The sequence below is a fragment of the Dama dama genome, chromosome 4, assembly GCF_033118175.1.
Source record: "Dama dama isolate Ldn47 chromosome 4, ASM3311817v1, whole genome shotgun sequence".
NCBI lineage: Eukaryota > Metazoa > Chordata > Mammalia > Artiodactyla > Cervidae > Dama > Dama dama.
In genome coordinates, this window is record NC_083684.1 from 67820123 (window position 1) to 67841519 (window position 21397).

A 21397-nucleotide genomic window follows, 5' to 3' on the forward strand; every position below is an offset into this window, starting at 1 on the left:
GGGTTTGAGGCTTTTGCTTCTGTAGGGGTGGAAAACTTATCTTTCTAGGTTTGTTGGCTGGTCTAAATAACTAAATTGACATAAGACAGATTAATACATTTACAGAAGCCCCTTAAAAAACTCTGAGGCTCAAAAGCACTCAGGCATTTAAGGCTTAAATGCTCCCCTTGGCTAAGGAGAAGGGGGCCCGGATCTGGGGCTTCAAGGAGGAGGAAGACAACCCAAAGGAGGATGGGAAGAGCGAGTGCCTAATGAACAAATGTTTGCTCCTCCAGGCGGGTATGTTTTCCTGAAATTAAAGTTCTCTCCGGTGATAGCTCTCTTCCTGGCATAGGCAGTATAATCTACATTATTTTGAGCAGTTAAGGGAGAGGCAAGGAGCTTCTCCTGAGTCTGCTTGGTCTTAATCATCTTTAGCTCAAAACAGTCCACTTGCCAAAAGAGCACATTTAGAGGAGATTAAAAAAAGAAAAAAACAAAACAAAACAAAACACCACTCCCCCTCAGTTCTATTCAAGCAACGCTTCCAGTAACTTTGAAACATATTAAATGCCTGATTTATGTTTGAAAAACCAAAGCTCAGAGGTGGAGAACTTGGCCCATGTGTCCTTGTACCGCCTGACCCTCATCACTCCATTGCTCCGTGGAATTGGACTCCCAGGGCCGAGGGCGGATGGACCTCCTTGATGACTTTGTGTCTTGTTTGCTCAGCAGATCCTAACGTCCTCAACTCCCCTCTAGGATGCTGCGTCAGTATGTTCGCCAGTTTCGTCAGGGGCTGGTCCGCAAGTGGCCACTGGAGCCCCGGGAGGAGTCTGAGAGTCGCAGAGCTCCTCTGAGCACCTTCGACCTGGTGATCTTGGGTGTGTGCAGGACTCTGGGAGCCGGCGTGTACGTCCTGATTGGTGTCATGATCCTGCTCATAGCTGGACCAGCGATCGTCATCTCCTTTTTGGTGGTCGCCCTGTCTTCAGTGTTGTCTGGACTCTGCTATACCGAATTTTGGTCCTATGTACCACGCTCCGGTTCTGTGTATCTTTACAGCGTCGTTGCCATGGGAAAACTGTGCGCCTTCCTCATTGGCTGGAACGTCTTGCTGTATTTAATGGCTGGTGAGATGATGGGGAGGGGAATGATGTGGAGCTTAAGATCAGGAAACTAGGAGGGTAACTGGAGTCTTCACTCATTCATGAACACTGTTATGGAGCTTGTAGAGGGAAGCTCCAGAAAGCCACACAGCTTTGCTGTACTGAGCTATCCTGTTTTTTTTGTTGTTGTTGTTGTTTTTTTTTTTTGTTTTTAAACATGGGCCGAGAACCCAGAGAAAGGGAACTGTAGGGGGTGGGTGAGAGGGAGGCAGTTCCCACAGGCTTCTCCCCTCACCATATGGAAGTCTTTGCTCAGCTGTTGCCTTCATGGGATTTTCCTTTACCACTTGATTTAAAATTTCAGTCCTAATCTCTCAGCCCTCCTGGTCCCACTTCCAAGAAAAGTGTTCTTTTCTTGCATAACTTTGATCTCCTCCTAACATTAAATAGTTGACCTATTTTTTGAATCATCTGATTCTTCTCTCCCCAATCCCATGCAAAGAAACTACCTGAGAGTGAGTATTTTGTCTATTTTTCCCCTAAATACATCCCAGGGTGCACTGTAGGGGTTTAATTATTGTCCATTAATCTCCCTTCTTCTGCGTCTGCAGCCGCTTCCTGCGTGACCAGGGCTTGGAGCTATGCCTTTGACAGCCTCATTGGGAACCACATCTCTCAGGCGTTAGAGAGAACTTTCTCTCCACACATGCCCTCTTTCCTGGCCCCATACCCAGACTTCATTGCCCTGGGCCTGGTACTGCTGATGACTGGTGAGAAGGGGTCAGACATAGGATGGGAAGAGTGGGGTTTGGAGGGGGAACTGGTGTGGGAAAGTTTTGGGTTGGCAGAAGGTAGAATTAGGACTGGAAAGAAGGATCGGGGTTATGAGTAAGGGTGGCAAGGCACATAGACCATTGCTTTCCCACCCTGGCACCCTTGACAGTGTGTGATGTTTCATCTTTTGGTGTTGAGGGCTGTCCTGAACTTCACATTGTAGGGTTATTTTTTGTTTGTTTGTTTTATAAATCATAGTCGAATGTTGAGTTGCATCCCCAGCCTTACTCGCTAGATACTGGTGCTAAATTGTGATCATCAGAATGTCTCCAGACATTCTCAAATGTCCCTTGAGTGACAAAACCACCCCTGCCCAGAATCATTTACTTAGAGTGACAAATTTCTTCCTCTGTGTTCAGATCAGATTTTTTTTTTAAATTGAGAGGCTATTCTCATAGCATAAAACTGATTTATTGTCTTTCCCAGTTTTATTGAGATATAATTGACTTAAAACATTGTATATGTTTAAGGTGTACCAAGTGATGATTTGACAGACGTGTGTTGTGAGATGACTGGCACAGTAGGAAATTAGCCATTTTAAAGTGCTTGTGTCTGCATGGGTGCTCAGTCATTTCAGTTATGTGCAACTCCTTGCGACTCCATGGACTGCAGCCCATCAGGTTCCTCTGGCCATGGGATTCTCCAGGCAAGAATACTGGAGTCGGTTGTCATGCCCTCCTCCAGGGGATCTTCCCAATCCAGGGATTGAACCTGCATCTTCTTCTCCTGTATTGCCGGCAGATTCTTTACTGCTGAGTCACCAGGGAAGGCCCTTAAAGTGTAGCATCCAGAGGGACTTAGTACCTTCACAGTGTGGCAACCATCATCTCCGTCTAGTTCCAAACATGTTCATCTCCCCAAAAGGAAACCCTGTACCCATTGAACAGTCACAATCCACCCATCCACCCCACCCCCACCACCCTCAACGCCTGGACACCCCTGGCCTGCTTTCTGTGTCTATGGATTTAATTACATTGGATGTTTCATATTCCATCTTTCCCACAGGACTACTGGTTCTGGGAGCTCGAGTGACAACCCTGATTATCAAAGTGTCCACAGGCTTGAACCTTTTTGTTCCCATCTTCATGATCCTCTCGGGCTTCATTAAGGGAGACCTGCACAACTGGCAGCTCACAGAACAGGACTACAGAGCTAACATATCTGGATCCAGCAGCACCTTTAGGTCAGGAGGGTCCTCTTGGTAATACATGGGTGGTGGTGGTGCAGAGCTGGGGACATGGTGGGGACTGAGGACATCTGGGCTGATGGATCCAGATGATGGGGATCCTGGAGCCCAGGACTTGTGATGTGAAGGGAGGAGCCCAGTAGAAATGGCTGAACTCACTTCACCCATGTTCTTCCTCTTTCCTTCTCTCACCATAGCTTGGGCCCTCTGGGTTCTGGAGGGTTTGTGCCCTTTGGCTTCGAAGGGATTCTCCAAGGAGCAGCTATACTTTTCACCTCCTATTTTGGTGTTCATGGCATGGTCACTGCAGGTAACATGGTCATTATGTGTCCCATCAGAGCTGTGGCCGCTGGTTGGGCTGCCCCTGGGCACAGGGGTTGGTAGAAGGTAAGACCCTGATGCTGAGAAAGATTGAGGGCATAGGAGAAGGGGGCGACAGAGGATGAGATGGTTGGATGGCATCACTGACTCAATGGACATGAGTTTGAGGAAACTCAGGGAGATGGTGAAGGATAGGGAGGCCTGGCGTGCTGTAGTCCATGGGGTTGCAAAGAGTCATACATGACTGAGTAACTAAACAACAAAAGCCTGCTTTTGGACTTGCAAGAGGAAAGGGGATTTTCTGCTTTCATTCCAGTATCTTTCCTGACCCAGGACTTCCTCCTCTCCTGCAGGGAAGGAAGCCCCAAATCCTCAGTGTTCCATCCCCTTGAGCATGGTGATCTCCATCTTCATTGGCTTTCTGGCGTACTCTGGAGTTTCAGCGGCGCTCACCCTCATGGTGCCCTACTACCAGATTTACCCTTACAGCCCCTTACCACAGGCTTTCCTCCAGGTCGGATGGGACCCGGCTGCATATGTCATGGCTGTTGTCTTACTGTGTACCCTTTTATACAGGTCAGTGTCCTGGTTTTCTCCCCATCTACCATCAGATGCTCAGGTACCCCAGCCCTTGGGGTTGAGAGACAAGATGAAGGATATCATGTAGACCGGAACCGTGTAGACTAGGAACTGAGGGTGCCCTGGTCTCTCCTGCTTCTGCACATCCTCACACATCTTTCCATTTTCTCTTCCAGCTTCCTATGCGCCATGGTCTCCATGTTTCAGTTGACCTGCACAATGGCAGCTGAAGGGCTCCTTTTCCGAGTTCTTGCCCGGATCCACACCCGTACTGGCACCCCCATCATGGCCATCTTGGCTTCCGGAACTCTTACAGGTGAATAAAGGAAGCCTTTTCTTTCCTTTTTAAAAAAATAATTCTGTATACTTATTTTAAATGATTGATGATTGTTTTACAAAATTGGTTTGATATCTGTCGTACATCAACATGAACCAGGCATAGGTATACCTATGAACCTTCCCTCTTGAGTCTGCCTCCCACCTCTCACCCCTCGAGGTTATTATAGAGCCCCAGTTCGAGTTCCCTGAGTCATACAGAAAATTTCCATTGGCTGTCTATTTTGCATACATTCGTGTATATGCGTCCATGCTACCCTCTACTCATTTCACCCTCTCCATCTCTCCTGCCTTTTGTCCGTCAGTCTCTTTTCTATGTCTGCACCTCCATGGCTGCCCTGTGAATAGGTTCATCAGTACCATCTTTCTAGGCCATATATATGCATTAATATATGATGTTTGTTCTTCTCTTTCTGACTTACTTTGCTCTGAATAATAGGCTCTAGGTTCATCCTCCTCCTTAGAACTGACTCAAATGCGTTCCTTTTTTATGACTGAATAGTATTAAAAAGCAGAGACATTACTTTGCCAACAAAGGTCTGTCTAGTCAAGGCTATGGTTTTCCCAGTAGTCATGTATGGATGTGAGAGTTGGATGATGAAGAAAGCTGAGTGCTGAAGAATTGATGCTTTTGAACTGTGGTGTTGGAGAAGACTCTTGAGAGTTCCTTGGACTTCAAGGAGATCCAACCAGTCCATCCTAAAGGAGATCAGTCCTGGGTGTTCATTGGAAGGACTGATGTTGAAGCTGAAACCCCAATACTTTGGCCACCTCATGCAAAGAGTTGACTCATTGGAAAAGACCCTGATGCTGGGAGAGACTGGGGGCAGGAGGAGAAGGGGATGACAGAGAATGAGATGGCTGGATGGCATCATTGACTCGATGGACATGAGTTTGAGTAAACTCTGAGAGTTGGTGATGGACAGGGAGGCCTGGCGTGTTGCGATCCATGGGGTCGCAAAGAATCGGACACAACTGAGCAACTGAACTGAACTGAAATGAGTATTCCATTGTATATGTATATTCCACAGCTTCTTTATCCATTCATCCATCAATGGGTCATTCTTTCCTATGACCAATTTCTTTCTTTTTTTTTTTTTTTAATTAGTTGGAGGCTAATTACTTCACAACATTTCAGTGGGTTTTGTCATACATTGATATGAATCAGCCATAGATTTACACACCAATTTCTTTAACATGAATGTTTCCAGGGACTTCTCATTCCCTCCCCAACCCTCATTCTAGGGTTCACAGCATCACTCCTAGGGATCCTTGATCTGGTGAAACTCATGTCAGCCGGTGTCCTGCCTGCTTACACCCTTGTGGCGGTTTCTGTCCTTGTCCTCAGGTGAGACCCACTAACCTTGGCTGAGAGCCTTGGACTCTTGGCGGTGATCCTCTTCTACCTTCTTGCTGCCTTCTATATGTCTCACTAGGCTTAAGGCAAGAAAAGGTTATACTGTCTGATGTGGAATGGGTAGGGACTGCTGTGAATACTGCCCTGATATCCCTCTTTCAGGTACCAACCAGACCAGAATTTAAGCAAGAAGCAGAAAACAGAGAAGGGAAATGAGATTTCTGACCTTGAAGCAAGTCCTTCAGAACCTGTACCTGAAACAGGACCCTTAAGGATTCTAAAGAGTCTGTGGTTCCCTACCAGCACCACTCCCACCAAGATATCTGGGCAGATTGTCTATGGATGTGCCTCTCTGCTTGGTGAGCAGTGGGATTTCTCTTTGGTCATACTTTGAAATTGACAAGATAGGTTGGGATTCTGTGTCTTTGGCAGTTGAGAAGGGGTCTTGGAGATATTATGGCCCTTCCTGAGGTGGGCAGCCTGGGGAGGGGTGTGACCCCAGGTCCTGACACCTTTGTCGTCTGGGTCCAGCCTGTTCTTCTCCACCTTGACCCTTGCAGTTCTCCTGCTGTCCATCCTGAGCCTGATCCTGGCCCAGTGGCCCAGCCAGGTGTTCTCTGGAGACCCCGTGCTCACAACAGTGGTGCTGCTGCTGCTGCTGCTCATCACTGGGGTCACGGTCATCATGTGGAGGCAGCCCCAGAGCCCCTCTCCTCTTCTGTTCAGGGTAGGTGACCTTACGTGCCCAGAGTGTCCACCTTGAGTGAATGAAGCCTGCGTGCTTGAGGTTTAAACATCTTTGTTGGACCAGGGAGTAAAGAGAGTTGCTAAAACCAATGAACCCTTCCCAGATCCACACTCACTGCTTTACAGACCCAATCTGGGCAGGCACTGAACACACAGCCTGAGTAAGACTGGAGCCTTCCCACAACCATGGGGCAGGGTCTCCCTTTCAGACGTCTGGACTGTGTTCAGGGATGAACTGACTCTGCCCACAGATCCCTGCTCTGCCTGTCCTGCCACTGGTGAGCATCTTTGTGAACATTTACTTGATGATGCAGATAACCTCTGAGACCTGGATCTTATTTGGCATCTGGATGACAATTGGTAAGAGGCTTTTTTGGGTGAAGAGTCCTCTTGAGTGACCGAATCCAATCCTCTTCCTAGAAGCCCTCCCCAAAACTGTCAGATGCCGTAACAGGAAGCCTACTGGGCATTTGTAGGTGACGAGAGCACCTACTTTCCCTTCTCACTGTCTCATTTCCTTGCTAGGATCTGTCATATACTTAGGATATGGGATCCGACACAGCCTGGCAGGGAACAATCATCAACGGCCACCAGCCTCCACCCCCCAGACTCTGGATTAAAACATCCCCAGTGCTGATTCTGCCTAACCCAAGGAAATTGATGCTATGTGGACTCCCTCCATTCCCTGGAGGTATCTTCTGGTTTAAGAGGCACTTTGAGCTTCTGTGGAATGTGAACATGTGTTGCATTTATTGCCCTGTTTTTATTGCCATTGGATGTTGTATATTTTTAAAGCAAACTTTTAAAAGCGTAATAGACATACTTAAGAGTGCATGCTTTCTAAGTGTGCAGCAAAATGACTTTTCACAACAAAATTACCACAGTGTAGCCAGTAACCAGAGGAAGAAATAAAATATTAACCAGACATGTGAAAAACAACTTTTTGTGACTCTTCCCAGCAAGAACACAGAGACTGCCATTTAGGAAGGAAACACAGGTAACTACGTATTTTGTCAAGACTTACACTTTAAACATTACAACACAAACAGACTGGAAGTAAATGTGCAAATAGTCACACAAGAAAGTCAGGGTAGCTGTATTACTATCCAAGTAGACTTTGAGAAAAAGAGAAATAATACAAATAAAGTGAATTATTTCACCATGAAAAGAGAAATGATTATATTTCTATTTTCTCCCAGCTTTACTGAGACAGTGTAACATTGTGTAAATGATTGTTTTTCATTAACTTTCTATCTCAGACTCTTATAGTAACTCAGTTGAGCTGATGAAGAAAAGTTCTTAATTAAAAAAAAAAAACAACAACCAAACCAAAACTCCTACATTGCCAGAGGTGGGGAAATGGGGTCATAGGTAATTGCTGGCTGATAAATGGTTACTGATGGGTGTAACTAAAAGGTAAGAAGTTAAAAGTATAACTAAAAGAGAATTTTTAGTGTAAGAAAAAGTTAGTAACTTTTAGTGTAATGGAAAAAAAGAGTGCAACCAAAGTGTAACTAAAAGGTAAGAAGTTATCTTGGAAAGACAAGACAAAAAGATGTTGCTACAGAACAGAATGCTCAAAATCAAGATTATGGACATTCAAGAAGCTGGTAAGAATGAAATAGAGGATTGTTTGTGGGAATGAACAACTGAAGTAGAGTGAAGGGAGGATAGATGTCAAGAAACCAAATACAAGTTATTAGATGAATCTAAGAATAAATGGAGGATGATGAATAGAATTTGGAAAATCACTACCTTGCAAGAGCTAATGAAATTACAGGCTTAGATGCAATTAATGGAGACTGCACCTTTTGGGTAAAACTTTGATAGAACAGGTTGACACCACCTGGTTATCATTCTTCCTTATTGATGTGGGACAACCAGATCTCATGTGATACCCAATGTGCTGTAAGAGGCAATACACAACACTGCCCATAAAGTAGTCCTGAAGAAAATCTGGATCAGAATTAATCACGTCTTTAGATCAACTACAAGCTCATAGCAGACATAGGGATCCATTCACATTTCAACTGAAAACTTCATCAGCCAGGGACTTCTCTGGAGACTGTGGGTAGGGATGGGAGGGAGAGGGGGTGTTGAGGAAACAGGTTCCATCCCTGGTCGGGTAACCCACATGCCAAATGAAGCAGCCAAAACTAAAAGTCAGCCAGATCACAATGTGGGTAATTCTCCAGGAAAGCAAAACGGTACACTTCTGTAACAATCAAATGATATAATCCACAGTGGAGAGTTAATACGAGCATACCTTGGAGATATTGCTGGCTTGGTTCTACAAAGTTGACATAAAAGAGAGTCAGACAGTTTTTTGTCTGTTTGTTTCCCAGTGCACATAAAAGTTATGCTCACACGACACTGTAGTCTATTCGGTGTGCAATAGATTTCTGTCCCCTCCCCCAACAAAAACTAATATACATACTCTAAGCTCCTTGGCCCTTTTCTGTTCACCTTCTTAGACCTTAATCATAAAGATGAGATCATTACGAACCATTTAACTTAGCTCCTGATTTCTGCTTTCCTAAATATACACAGGGGCTTCCCAGGGGGCTCAGTGGTAAAGAATCCACTTGCCCATGCAGGAGATACAGAAGACATGGGTTTGATCCCTGAGTTGGGAAGATCCTCTGGAGAAGGAAATGGCAACCCACTCCAGTATTCTTACCTGAAAAATCCCACAGACAGAGGAGCCTGATGGGCTACAGTCCACAAGGTCATGGAGAGTCAGACATGAGTGAGATACGCATGCAAATATATGCAACACCTTAACTAAACTGTTGATTCCTCGTCTGGCCTAGAAGGAATAAGAATGAAGAATTAAGTAGTTAAAGTGACTTACCTGGCTCCGGTGGTGAAGACCCCATGCTCCCAATGCAGGGGGCATGGCTTCAGTCCTGGGTCATGGAACAAAGAAATCGAGTGCTGCAGGTTGTTGCCAAAAAAAGAAAAAGAAAAAGAATTAAGTAGTTTAAGAATGACTACCCCTAGCTTCCTCTTGGTAAATTTGCAAGTGGACCACAAGGGCAAGAGAACCTCCAGTTGCAGGTGGATCACACAAGCAAGACAACGTCCCAGGGAAGACAGAGGGAAATCAGCAGGCATGCAGTAATGGGGAAATGACAGGGAATCTGACCTCCGGCCTTAATGATTCACTGAGCTTTTTTTCCCTTTAAAGATTCTCATGGCTGAGGAAAACTGGCATGGACACAAGTCCACCTTCTCCCCAGATTGCTGGCTTTTCTGAATAAAGCATCTCTCTTCTCTACAGAATCTTGCCCCTTGAGTTATTGTTGGTCAAGAAGCAAGTGGCCAAACCAGCTATCGATTACAAAACTAACTGCAGACTAGAGTAGGGAATGGCTCAACGGAAGTCGGCAAGCCTTCGAATTTATATGCCCAGGGCGACTCCTCTATCTTCATGCACAATGATGAAACATGGAAATTTATACGTAGGATGAAGTAATGCTGGAGCCTGGGTGAATGCAGATGTTAAAGCATTGGTAGCCTTTTCTCCTTCTGACTTTCATTCAATTGGGTCTGGTTGGGTAGAGTTTAGCAATGCATAGAGAGTGTGGGCAATGCAGAAACACCTAGGCACCTAATTCTCCCAAAGTCTGGTTTGACGTAGAAATCCCCTGAATTTTCGGGAAGTGAGAAAGCCAGGGTTCCCTTAATTGTTTCAGAATCAATCAACAATCTTCCTTAGATATGAAATGACCTAAATATTTCACTGTTTTCACAATTTTGAATTGTTGTGTTGGAGAAGACCCTTGATAGTCCCTTGAACTGCAAAGAGATCATACCAGTCAATCCTAAAGGAAATCAATCGTGAATATTCACTGGAAGGACTGATGCTAAAGCTCCAATACAGTGGCCACCTGATGCAAAGAACTGACTCACTGAAAAAGACCCTGATACTGGGAAAGATGGAAGGCATGAGGAGAAGGGGACGACAGAAGATGAGATGGTTGGATGGCATCACCGACTTGATGGACATGAGTTTGAGCAAGTTCTGGGGATTGGTGATGGACAGGGAAGCCTAGCATGCTGCAGTCCATGGGGTTGTAAAGAGTCAGACACGAGTGAGCAACTGAACTGCAGTATTTCACAACTGGTGAGCAGAATTGCAATTTCTCCTTGGAGGCATTATGCCCCCTAGAGGCTAATTGCTGTGACAGATGGACACTGTCTAAACCCTCGACAACACCTTAAATCACTTTATTCCACCCTGTGTAGTTGGATTTTTGAAAAAAAAAAAAAAATTATTTACAGTATTATGAGTCAACTATATTTCAACTAAAACAAAGAAGTTAATATAAGAGTCAACTACTACATTTAAGCCCTGTTTTTTTTTGTTTTTTTTTTTTTTTCAATTTTAAATAGAAACCTTTATTTACAATGATGTCCAAAATGATCAAAGGAGTCATAGCTTACCACTCAACTGTCTCATAAGTTAGCCCATGTGGTTTGAATTCTCTGCAGTGTAAAGCACGATTTTTATTTTTTACAAACATTTAATGTAAACTTGTTTTAAAGTGAATTCATTCTCAATACTGTAAGTCAATTCCTGAGAATTTAAATCTTGCTCTCAGAATGACATTTCCATTTTCTTCAAAAGAGAGAGAGAGAAAGAAAACACCCTGCTCATGATTACACAGTCTGCCTTGGAGCTGAACAGCAGCTCCTGCTCTTCTGCAGAAGGGGACAGTTCATCTGTCCGAGCGGCTTTACTACTATGAATTTCCCACTTGCCAACAAATGCATGGTTAAGCCCTCTTCTGATGGTCTGTGTCCAGGGTCTTATCTTAGGGGTTACTTGATAGATTTCAGAATCTAGTCAACCCTTCACCACTGCCCCATCCCACTCCCTTCACCTCTCCACTTCCCGCTCCCTGGTTTTCCTTCCTGAAGACTGGAGCTACTTACTTCTTATATCCCATTTCCCTCCTTGCTTGTATGCTAAGCAAACAGAATTCCTTGAAGAAGAAGACAAGGAGGACACCTTCCCATTTATCCTCGTCCACCCCTTTGTGTGAGGCTGGACGCAAGTGCGATGCTGATTCAATGCTTGTGCTCTTGAATTAACATCAGATGTTAAATTCCCTTCCTCCTGGTTGGGGTCCAGCTGGCCTTGGGGTCTGCCCACACTGGAGAGTCTCAGGCCATGTGCAGACTTGTGGGGAGTTGAGAAGTGTAAGAGGACTGGGAGGGAGCAGGGTCTGAGTGGGGCCCCCAGTTGCACAGTCCCTACTTCTCAGGGTTCTTGGTGATCAAAAATTCAAGCAGCCAAAGAAATAATCAATAAACAATCTATAATGGGAATAGGGAAGCATTTCGTTTGAGCCAAATTGAGGATTATACTCTAGAGACAGATGCTCAGATAACTCTGAGGAACTGCTTTCTTGAAACATCTTTTTCAATACAGTCTTATACCTTGTCCGATCAAAGAGCAAACATCATGCATGACAGGGTGCACTCCTTCAAGAGATAAACTTATTACACAGGCAGTGATACGACAGGACCCTGGTGTCTAGGAAGGGAACTTTACCTTCTAGGGCATGGACCTGTGAGAAGACAGTTGCTCATCCTTATCTTCAAAACAGGTTTTCTTTTCTTTTCTTTTTTTTAATTAGTTGATTTATTTTAATTGGAGCCTAATTACTTTACAATATCGAAGTGGTTTTTGTCAAACATTGACATGAATCAGCCACGGGCGCACATGTGTTTCCCATCCAGAATCCCCCTCCCACCTCCCTTCCCATCCCATCCCCCAGGCTCATCCCAGTGCACGAGCCCTGAGCACCTTGTCTCATTCATCAAACCTGGACTGGTGATCCGCTTCACATATGATAATATACACGTTTCAATGCTATCCTCTCAAATCATCCCACCCTCACTTTCTCCCACAGAGTCCAAACAACTGTTCTTTACATCTGTGTCTCTTTTGCTGTCTCGCATATAGGGTCATTGTTACCATCTTTCTAAATTCCATATATATACGTTAGTATACTGTATTGGTGTTTTTCTTTCTGACTTACTTCACTCTGTATAATAGGCTCCAGTTTCATCCACCTCATTAGAACTGATTCAAATGCATTCTTTTTAATGGCTGAATAATATTCCATGGTGTATATGTAGCACAGCTTTCTTATCCATTTGTCTGCCGATGGACATCTAGGTTGCTTCCATGTCCTGTCTATTGTAAACAGTGCTGTGATGAACACTGGGGTACACGTGTCTCTTTCAATTCTGGTTTCCTCGGTGTGTATGCCCAAGTGTGGGATTGCTGGGTCATATGGCAGTTCTATTTCCAGTGTTTTAAGGAAGCTCCACACTGTTCTCTGTAGTGGCTGTACTAGTTTGCATTCCCACCAACAGTGTAAGAGGGTTCCCTTTTCTCCGCAACCTCTCCAGCATTTATTGTTTGCAGGCTTTTTGATAACAGCCATTCTGAAAAGGGTGAGGTGATTCTTCATTATGGTTTTGATTTACATTTCTCTGATAATGAGTGATGTTGAGCATCTGTGCATGTGTTTGTTAGCCCTCTGTATGTCTTCTTTGGAGAAATGTCTGTTTAGTACTTTGGCCCATTTTTTGATTGGGTCATTTATTTTTCTGGAATTGAGCTGCAGGAGCTGCTTGTATATTTTTGAGATTATTTTTTTATCAGTTACTTCATTTGTTATTCTTTTCTCCCATTCTGAAGGCTGTCTTTTCACCTTACTTATGGTTTCCTTCTTTGTGCAAAAGCTTTTAAGTTTAATTAGGTCCCATTTGTTTATTTTTTCTTTTATTTCCATTACTCTGGGAGGTGGGTCATAGAGGATCCTGCTGTGATTTATGTCAGAGAGTGTTTTGCCTATGTTTTCCTCTAGGAGTTTTGTAGTTTCTGGTCTTACATTTAGATCTTTAATCCATTTTGAGTTTATTTTTGTGTATGGTGTTAGAAAGTGTTCTAGTTTCATTCTTTTACAAGTGGTTGACCAGTTTTCCCAGCACCACTTGTTAAAGGTTTTCTTTTTCCTCTGTATATTCTTGCCTCCTTTGTCAAAGATAAGGTGTCCATAGGTGTGTGGATTTATCTCTGGGCTTTCTATTTTGTTCCATTGATCTATATTTCTGTCTTTGTGCCAGCACCATACTGTCTTGATGACTGTGGCTTTGTAGTAGAGCCTGAAGTCAGGGAGGTTGATTCTTCCAGTTTCATTCTTCTTTCTGAGGATTGCTTTGGCTAGTCAAGGTTTTTTGCATTATCATACAAATTGTGAAATTATTTGTTCTAGTTCTGTGAAAAATAACATTGGTAGCTTGATAGGGATTGCATTGAATGTATAGATCGCTTTGGGTAGTATACTCATTTTCACTATATTGATTCTTGCAATCCATGAACATGGTATATTTTTCCGTTATTTGTCTCCTCTTTGATTTCTTTCATCAGTGTTTTATAGTTTTCTGTTTATAGGTCTTTTCTTTCTTTAGGTAGACTTATTCACCCCACTCCAGTACTCTTGCCTGGAAAATCCCATAGATGGAGGAGCCTGGTAGGCTGCAGTCCAATGCGTCGCGAAGAGTCGGACACGACTGAGCGACTTCACTTTCACTTTTCACCTTTATGCATTGGAGAAGGAAATGGCAACCCACTCCAGCCTTCTTGCCTGGAGAATCCCAGGGATGGGGTCGCACAGAGTCGGACACGACTGAAGTGACTTAGCAGTAACAGTAGCATTCCTAAGTATTTTATTCTTTTCATTGCAATGGTGAATGGAATTGTTTCCTTAATTTCTCTTTCTGTTTTCTCATTGTTAGTGTTTAGGAATGCAAGGGATTTCTGTGTGTTAATTTTATATCCTGCAAATTTACTATGTTCATTGATTAGCTCTAGTAATTTTTTGGTAGAATCTTTAGGATTTTCTATGTAGAGGATCATGTCATCTGCAAACAGTGAGGGTTTTACTTCTTCTTTTCCAATCTGGATTCCTTCTATTTCTTTTTCTTCTCTGATTGCTGTGGCTAAAACTTCCAAAACTATGTTGAATAGTAGTGGTGAGAGTGGGCACTTGTCTTGTTCCTGACTTTAGGGGAAATGCTTTCAATTTTTCACTGTTGAGGATAATATTTGCTGTGCGTTTATCATATATGGCTTGTATTATGTTGAGGTATGTTCCTTCTATGCCTGCTTTCTGGAGGGTTTTTAATCATAAATGGATGTTGAATTTTATCAAAGGCTTTCTCTACATCTGTTGAGATAAACATATGGCTTTTATCTTTCCATTTTTTAATGTGGTGTATCACGTTGATTGATTTGTGGATATTAAAGTTTCCTTGTATCCCTGGGACTAAGACCACTTGGTCATGATGTATGATCTTTTTAATATGTTGTTGGATTCTGTTTGCTAGAATTTTGTTAAGGATTTTTGCATCTATGTTCATCAGTGATATTGGCCTGTGGTTTTCTTTTTTTTGTGGCATCTTTGTCTGGTTTTGGTGTTAAGGTGATGGTGGCCTCATAGAATGAGTTTGGAAGTTTACCTTCTTCTGCAATTTTCTGGAAGAGTTTGAGTAGGATAGGTGTTATCTCTTCTTTAAATTTTTCATAGAATTCAGCTGTGAAGTGGTCTGGTCCTGGGCTTTTGTTTGCTGGAAGATTTCTCATTACAGTTTCGATTTCTGTGCTTGTGATGGGTCTGTTAAGATTTTCTATTTCTTCCTGGTTCAGTTTTGGAAAGTTGTACTTTTCTAAGAATTTGTCCATTTCTTCCAAGTTGTCCATTTTATTGGCATATAGTTGCTGATAGTAGTCTCTTATGATCCTTTGTATTTCTGTGTTGTCTGTTGTGACTTCTCCATTTTCATTTCTAATTTTGTTCATTTGATTCTTCTCCCTTTGTTTCTTGATGAGTCTGGCTAATGGTTTGTCTATTTTATTTATCTTCCCAAAGAACCAGTTTTTAGCTTTGTTGATTTTGGCTATGATCTCCTTTTTCTCTTTCCCATTTATTTCTGCCCTAATTTTTATATCTTTCTTTCTACTAACCCTGGGGTGCTTCGTTTCTTCCCTTTTTAGTTGCTTTAGGTGTAGAGCTGGGTTATTTATTTGACTTTTCTCTTGTTTCTTGAGGTAAGCTTGTATTGCTATGAACCTTCCCCTTATCACTGAGTCCCATAGGTTTGGGGTGTTGTGTTTTCATTTTCATTCATTTCTATGCATATTTTGATTTTTTAAAAATTTTTTATGTAATTTGTTGGTTATTCAGAAGCGTGTTGTTTAGCTTCCATATGTTTGCATTTTTAAAAGTTATTTTCCCTGTAGTTGACATCTAATCTTACCACACTGTGATCAGAAATGATGCTTGGAATGATTTCAATTTTTTTGAATTTACCAAGGCTAGATTTATGGCCCAGGATCTGATCCATCCTCTAGAAGTTTCTGTGTGCACTTGAGAAAAGGGTGAAATTCATTGTTTTGGTGTGAAATGTCCTATAGATATCAATTAGGTAACTGGTCCATTGTGTCATTTAAGGTTTGTGTTTCCTTGTTAATTTTCTGTTTAGTTGATCTATCCACAAGTGTCAGTGGGGTATTAAAGTCTCCCACTATTATTGTGTTACTGTTAATTTCTCCTTTCATACTTGTTAGCATTTGCATTACATATTGTGGTGCTCCTATATTGGGTGCATATATATTTATAATTGTTACATCTTCTTCTTGGATTGACCCTTTGATCATTATATAGTGTCCTTCTTTGTCTCTTTTCATGGCCTTTATTTCAAAGTCTATTTTATCTGATATGAGTTTTGTGACTCCTGCTTTCTTTTGGTCTCCATCTATGCGAAATATCTTTTTCCAGCCCTTCACTTTAAGTCTGTATGTGTCCCTTGTTTTGAGGTGGGTCTCTTATAGACAGTATATATAGGGGTCTTGTTTTTGTATCCAGCCAGCCAGTCTTTGTTTTTGGTTGGGGGCATTCAACACATTTACATTTAAGTTAATTATTGATAAGTATGATCCCACTGCCATTTACTTTGTTGTTTTGGGTTCGAGTTTATGCACCCTTTCTATGTTTCCTGTCTAGAGAATATCCTTTAGCACTTGTTGAAGAGCTGGTTTGGTGGAGCTGAATTCTCTCAGCTTTTGCTTGTCTGTAAAGCTTTTGATTTGTCCTTCACACTTGAATGAGATCCTTGCTGGGTACAATCATCTGGGTTGTAGGTTTTTCTCTTTCATCACTTTAAGTATGTCCTACCATTCCCTTCTGGCCTGAAGAGTTTCTATCAAATGATCAGCTGTTATCCTTATGGGAATCCCTTTGTGTGTTATTTTTTGTTTTTCATTTGCTTCTTTTAATATTTCAAAACAGAGTTTCTTTACCTCAAGGGTAAAGCAGATGTGCTTTGAGGGTCTGACAGGCTATCTTTGTTTACACAAAGTTCTGGCTACACCACAGATAAGCCAAACTGACTTCCCCACATCTCAGTATGTTAACATTTTCTCCATCACAGAATATAAAATATCTTAGACACATATGATCCTGCAATTCTACCTCAGGATAAACCCAGAAGAGTTGAAACCACACTTGGGGAGAGACGTGTACACTCGTGTTCATAGCACCATTATTCACAGTAATTAAGACATGAAAGCAACCCAAGTGCCTACTGACCAAAGCATGCTTAAGCCAATGTGGTAGGTACCAATAACAGAGTATATTCAGCATTTAAAAAGAAGAGAATATAATACATGCTACAAAATGGATACACCTAGTGGACATTATACAAAATAAAATAAGGCTGACAAGAGAGGACAAATGTTAGATGATTCCACTGAAATGAAGTGGTCAGAGTGGTCAGATTCATAGGGAGAAAGTAGAATGGTGATTACCAGCAACTGGGAAAGAAGAAAGGGGGAATTGTTGTTGAATGTGTCCAGAGTTTCTGTTTTGCCAGAGGAAAAGAATCCTGGAGTTTGGTTACACAAAATGTGAATGTACTTAACATCGAACTGGGGCAGGTCATTGACCTCCATGTCCTCTACCTGCCTTCTGTCTGTGGTAAAAGCTTAGCCAAAGAATCAGTTTAATCCAAGAAGTGAGAGCATGCAGAAACAAAGGAAAACAGTTAAAAGAGAACAAATAATAATAATAATATGGTGACTAAGCATAGTCACGGGCCTTTAGTTCCTTCTCAAGGGCTACAGACAATATTGTGAGAGCATGTAGAGACAGACATTTCCACCAGCTGTAAGAAGTTAACTAACTGATGACCAGAGTGTAGCCATGACAACAGCTGCCCCAATTCTGAGAACTTGCCTCAAGGAAATGGGGACAAGCTGACGTTGTTACTGAAGATTAACTGTACCTAAAAAAATCAAGACAACGCTGGTCAGCTCACTGATGACCACTTTCAAGATGACTGTCAGAGTGAACTGTGCTGTTTCTGAATGTATCCCCCTCTCTGAGTCTATAATAGCTTTTGTGATGTGCTCAGTCATTTCTGACTCTTTTTAAACCCATGGACTCTAACCCACCAGGCTCCTCTGTCCATGGGATTCTCCAGGCAAGAATACTGGAGGGCATTGCCATGCCCTCCTCCAGGGACTCTCCCAACCTAGAGTTTGAACCCAGGGCTTCTGCATTCCAGGCAGATTCTTCACTGTTTGAACCACCAGGGAAACCCAAGGATATTGGAGTGGGTAGCCTATTCCTTCTCCAGGTGATCTACCTGACCCAGAAATCGAAGTGGAATCTCCTGCACTGCAGGTGGAATCTTTACCAGTTGAGCTACCAGAGAAACCCATTAAAGCTGTTACTGTCTGCTTGTTGGGGTGGGCAGGGGAGTTGACCTTTGACAGTAGTATACCCCCCCCCCCCCCAATTGCTGGCATCCAAAATAAAGCAAACTTTTGTTTCACCAACCTGGCCTCCTTAATGGCTTTTGAGGAGCCAGCAGCCAGACTCTGTTTTTGGTTATGACACAACTGAACTGATTACTTAAAGATGGTTAAAATGGTCAATTTCCTGTTATTTGTATATTGATGGTGGTTTAGTCGCTAAGTCATGTCCGACTCTTGCGATCCCATGGACTCTATCCTGCCAACTCCTCTGTGTATGGGATTCTCCAGGTGAGAATACTGGAGTAGGTAGCCTACCCCTTCTCCAGTGGATCTTCCCAACCCAGGAATCGAACCTAGTCTCCTGCATTGCAGGCAGGTTCTTTACCGACTGTGCAATGAGGGAGATGTTATTTGTATGTTATCCCAGTTAAAAACATCTTTGAAAATCCCTTGATGGTAACCACAGAAGTGTTAAGAGCTGAGAGGAACTTTGCATAAGCTTCCGGTCCTCCCAGCCTCCTCCCCACCCCAACTACCCAGGGGCTAAGGGTTGTCTTCTGTGCCCAGGGACTTCCCTCTTTGGTTTTGGACACACATCAGCTCCTGCCCTGCGTAACTTAACCTCAGCCTCCCTGACTGCCCCAGTGCTCCAGGCTCTGCTCCAAGGATCCAGTAAGTCTCGGATCACCCTCTTCCTTAGGAGACTGGGCGCTGAGTTCACATCCTCCCAAAGAGCCTTGTGCAATCCCGAGTGTAGGGGGACTCAGCGCAGCTCCAGCCTGAGGGTGGATAGACCTGTTTTCCAGATGAAAGTAGAAAGAGCTGGGAGCTGTTGTGTTTGTGTGAGAAGAGAAGGGGCTGGGAGAGATTGGATCTGTGTCCAAAGGCTCTTAGACCGGTTTTAGACTGATGGTCACTCAACACTCAGAGGACCCTCACATAGAGTTTGTGATACGGGTACCACTGCCTTCAGTCTCCTGTCTCCTGTCTGCCCTCCATGTCTGCTGTTGCCTCCTCTAGGAGCTGAGCATTCTGCTGAGGACGACTCAGTGGTGTTTCGTGTTAAGTTACCTTGGAGTTTTGTACAATCAGCAACTCTGTGAAGCTGGCTCCTCTGTTTATCACTGGCATCATTTTTGTTTTAAATTGTGGTAAAATACACATAAATTTGCCATCGTCACCATTTTTAAATGAACCGTTCAGCAATTTTTGGTAAATTTACTAGCTGTGGCACCAATTTGCAGAACTCTTTTCGTCTTGTAAAACTGAAACCAGGTTCTCATTTAACAATGACGCCCTATTTTTCCTCTCACCCAGGCCCTAGTAAACCACCATTCTATTTCTGTCTCTGTAAATTTAACTATATGAGGTACTTCATGGAAGTGGAATCATACAGTATTTGTCTTTTGGAGACTGGCTTTTTATCATTTAACATATTGTCTTCAAGTTTCTTGTCCACAAGGGTATTGTCCCTGTTATAGCATGGGTCGGAATTTCCTGTCGTTTTATTCCTGAATAATATTCCTCTGTAGGCACAGATCACTTTCTGTTCATCCATTTCTCTTGGATGGCCATTTGGGTTGCTTTCATCTTTCAGCTCTTGTGAACAATGCTGCTACAAACATGGGTGTGCAAATGTCTCCTGTGACCTCACTTTCAGTTCTTTTGGGTGTACGCTCAGAAGTGGTATTGCCCAACCATGATGGTAATTTCAGTTTTGGTTTTTTGGAGGAACAACCATACTTTATGCATAGCAACTGCACCATTTTGTGTTCCTAATGACATGGCTCAAAGGTTCATCAGCAGCATTTGACGAAGAAGGAAACACAGGTCCAGAGAAGTATGTGACTTGATGAAAGGCAGAAAGGCGTTCGTGGGGCCAAGATCCTAATCATAGCTTCCTGACTCTTTGAATGCTTACCCTCAGCTATAATGCTCAACTTGGACCTTATAGTAACATGAACAGAAGCCCCCTGACCTTAACTCATGTTCACTGAGTCAGCCTAGCCCTGCAGAGCAGTGTAATGGGGAGACATTCTATGTCCCAAAGGATTGAAAACACAGTCTCTCGTTTCTGATTCAGAATGAAGATTAGTCCTCCCTCCCTCCAGGCACTTGGGAGGCCATCTATTTTTCCTTTTTTTCCCCAAAAAATTTAATAATATTTTATTTTTTAAATTTTTACAATTTTTTTAGTTGGAGGATAATTGTTTTATAATATTGTGTTGGTTTCTGCCTACAACAAGGAGGCTCAGTCATAATTATATATATATCCCCATCCCTCTAGGTCATCACGGAGCTCCAGACTGAGCTCCCCGTGTTATACAGTGGCTTCCCACGAGCTATCTGTTTCACACATAATTCTGTATAAATGTCAGTGCTACTTTCTCAGTTTGTCCCACCCTCTCCTCCCTCACCTGTGTCCACAATCTGTTCTCTACATCTGCCTCTCCAGTCCTTCCCTACAAATAGGTTCATCAGTCCTATTTTTTTAGATTCCATGTATATGTATGATATACAATACCTGTTTTTCTCTTTCTGAGTTTCTTCACTCTGTATAACAGACTCTAGGTTTATTTACCTCACTACAAGTAACTCACATCCATTCCTTTTTATGGCTGAGTAATACTTCATTGCATATATGTACCACATCTTCTTTACCCATTCATCTGTCTGTAGACATCTAGGTTGCTTCCATGTCTCACCTGTTGTAAACAGGGCTGCAATGAACATCCGGGTACATGTATCTTTGTGATTTGGTTTGATTTGACTTTGAGTTTCTCAGGGTTTATGCCCAGCAGTGGATTGCAGGTCATATGGTAGTTTCATTCCTAGTTTGTTAAGGAATGTCCATCCTGTTCTCCATAGTGGCTGTGTCAGTTTACTTTCCCACCAAGAGTGCAGTAGAGTTCCCTTCTCTCCACATCCTCTCAAGCATCTATTGTTTGTAGATTTTCCAATAGTGACCATTCTGACTGCTGTGAGGTGATAGCTCACTGACATGTGGACACAGTGGGGGAAGGAGAGGGTTGAACAAACTGGGGGATTAGGATTGACATGTATACACTACATGTGCAAAACAGATAGCTAATAGGAACCTGCTCAGA

At 42.9% G+C, this 21397-nt stretch overlaps 2 protein-coding genes across 6 annotated transcripts in view; both read left to right on the top strand.

Moving 5' to 3' along the window:
- Positions 1-742: 742 nt before the first annotated feature.
- Positions 743-7068, top strand: LOC133055210 (cationic amino acid transporter 3-like). Its single transcript, XM_061140637.1, has 11 exons — positions 743-1112; positions 1700-1858; positions 2928-3105; positions 3306-3418; positions 3783-4005; positions 4185-4324; positions 5590-5692; positions 5864-6060; positions 6262-6428; positions 6700-6808; positions 6974-7068. The coding sequence occupies exons 1-11, from the start codon at positions 743-745 to the stop codon at positions 7066-7068; spliced, it is 1854 nt and encodes a 617-aa protein (XP_060996620.1).
- An 11758-nt stretch (positions 7069-18826) lies between these two features.
- The window catches only part of LOC133054846 (cationic amino acid transporter 3-like), a 37470-nt gene continuing 34899 nt past the window's right edge, over positions 18827-21397 (top strand). For 4 of the 5 annotated variants that reach the window (XM_061140180.1, XM_061140177.1, XM_061140178.1 and 1 more), the window contains exon 1: positions 18827-18962. The gene's annotated coding sequence lies outside the window, so the exon portion shown is untranslated. The remainder of the gene's footprint in view (positions 18963-21397) is intronic. The other variant, XM_061140179.1, reaches the window with a different exon arrangement.

What these genes read in the sequence shown, in the direction of transcription:
- LOC133055210 (XM_061140637.1), top strand. Translation starts at nt 743, where the DNA reads ATGCTGCGTCAGTATGTTCGCCAGTTTCGTCAGGGGCTGGTCCGCAAG. An exon ending in TCATGGCATGGTCACTGCAG is followed by an intron (nt 3,419 to 3,782) that starts GTAACATGGTCA and finishes CCTCTCCTGCAG; the next exon opens with GGAAGGAAGCCCCAAATCCT. An exon ending in TGGCATCTGGATGACAATTG is followed by an intron (nt 6,809 to 6,973) that starts GTAAGAGGCTTT and finishes TTTCCTTGCTAG; the next exon opens with GATCTGTCATATACTTAGGA.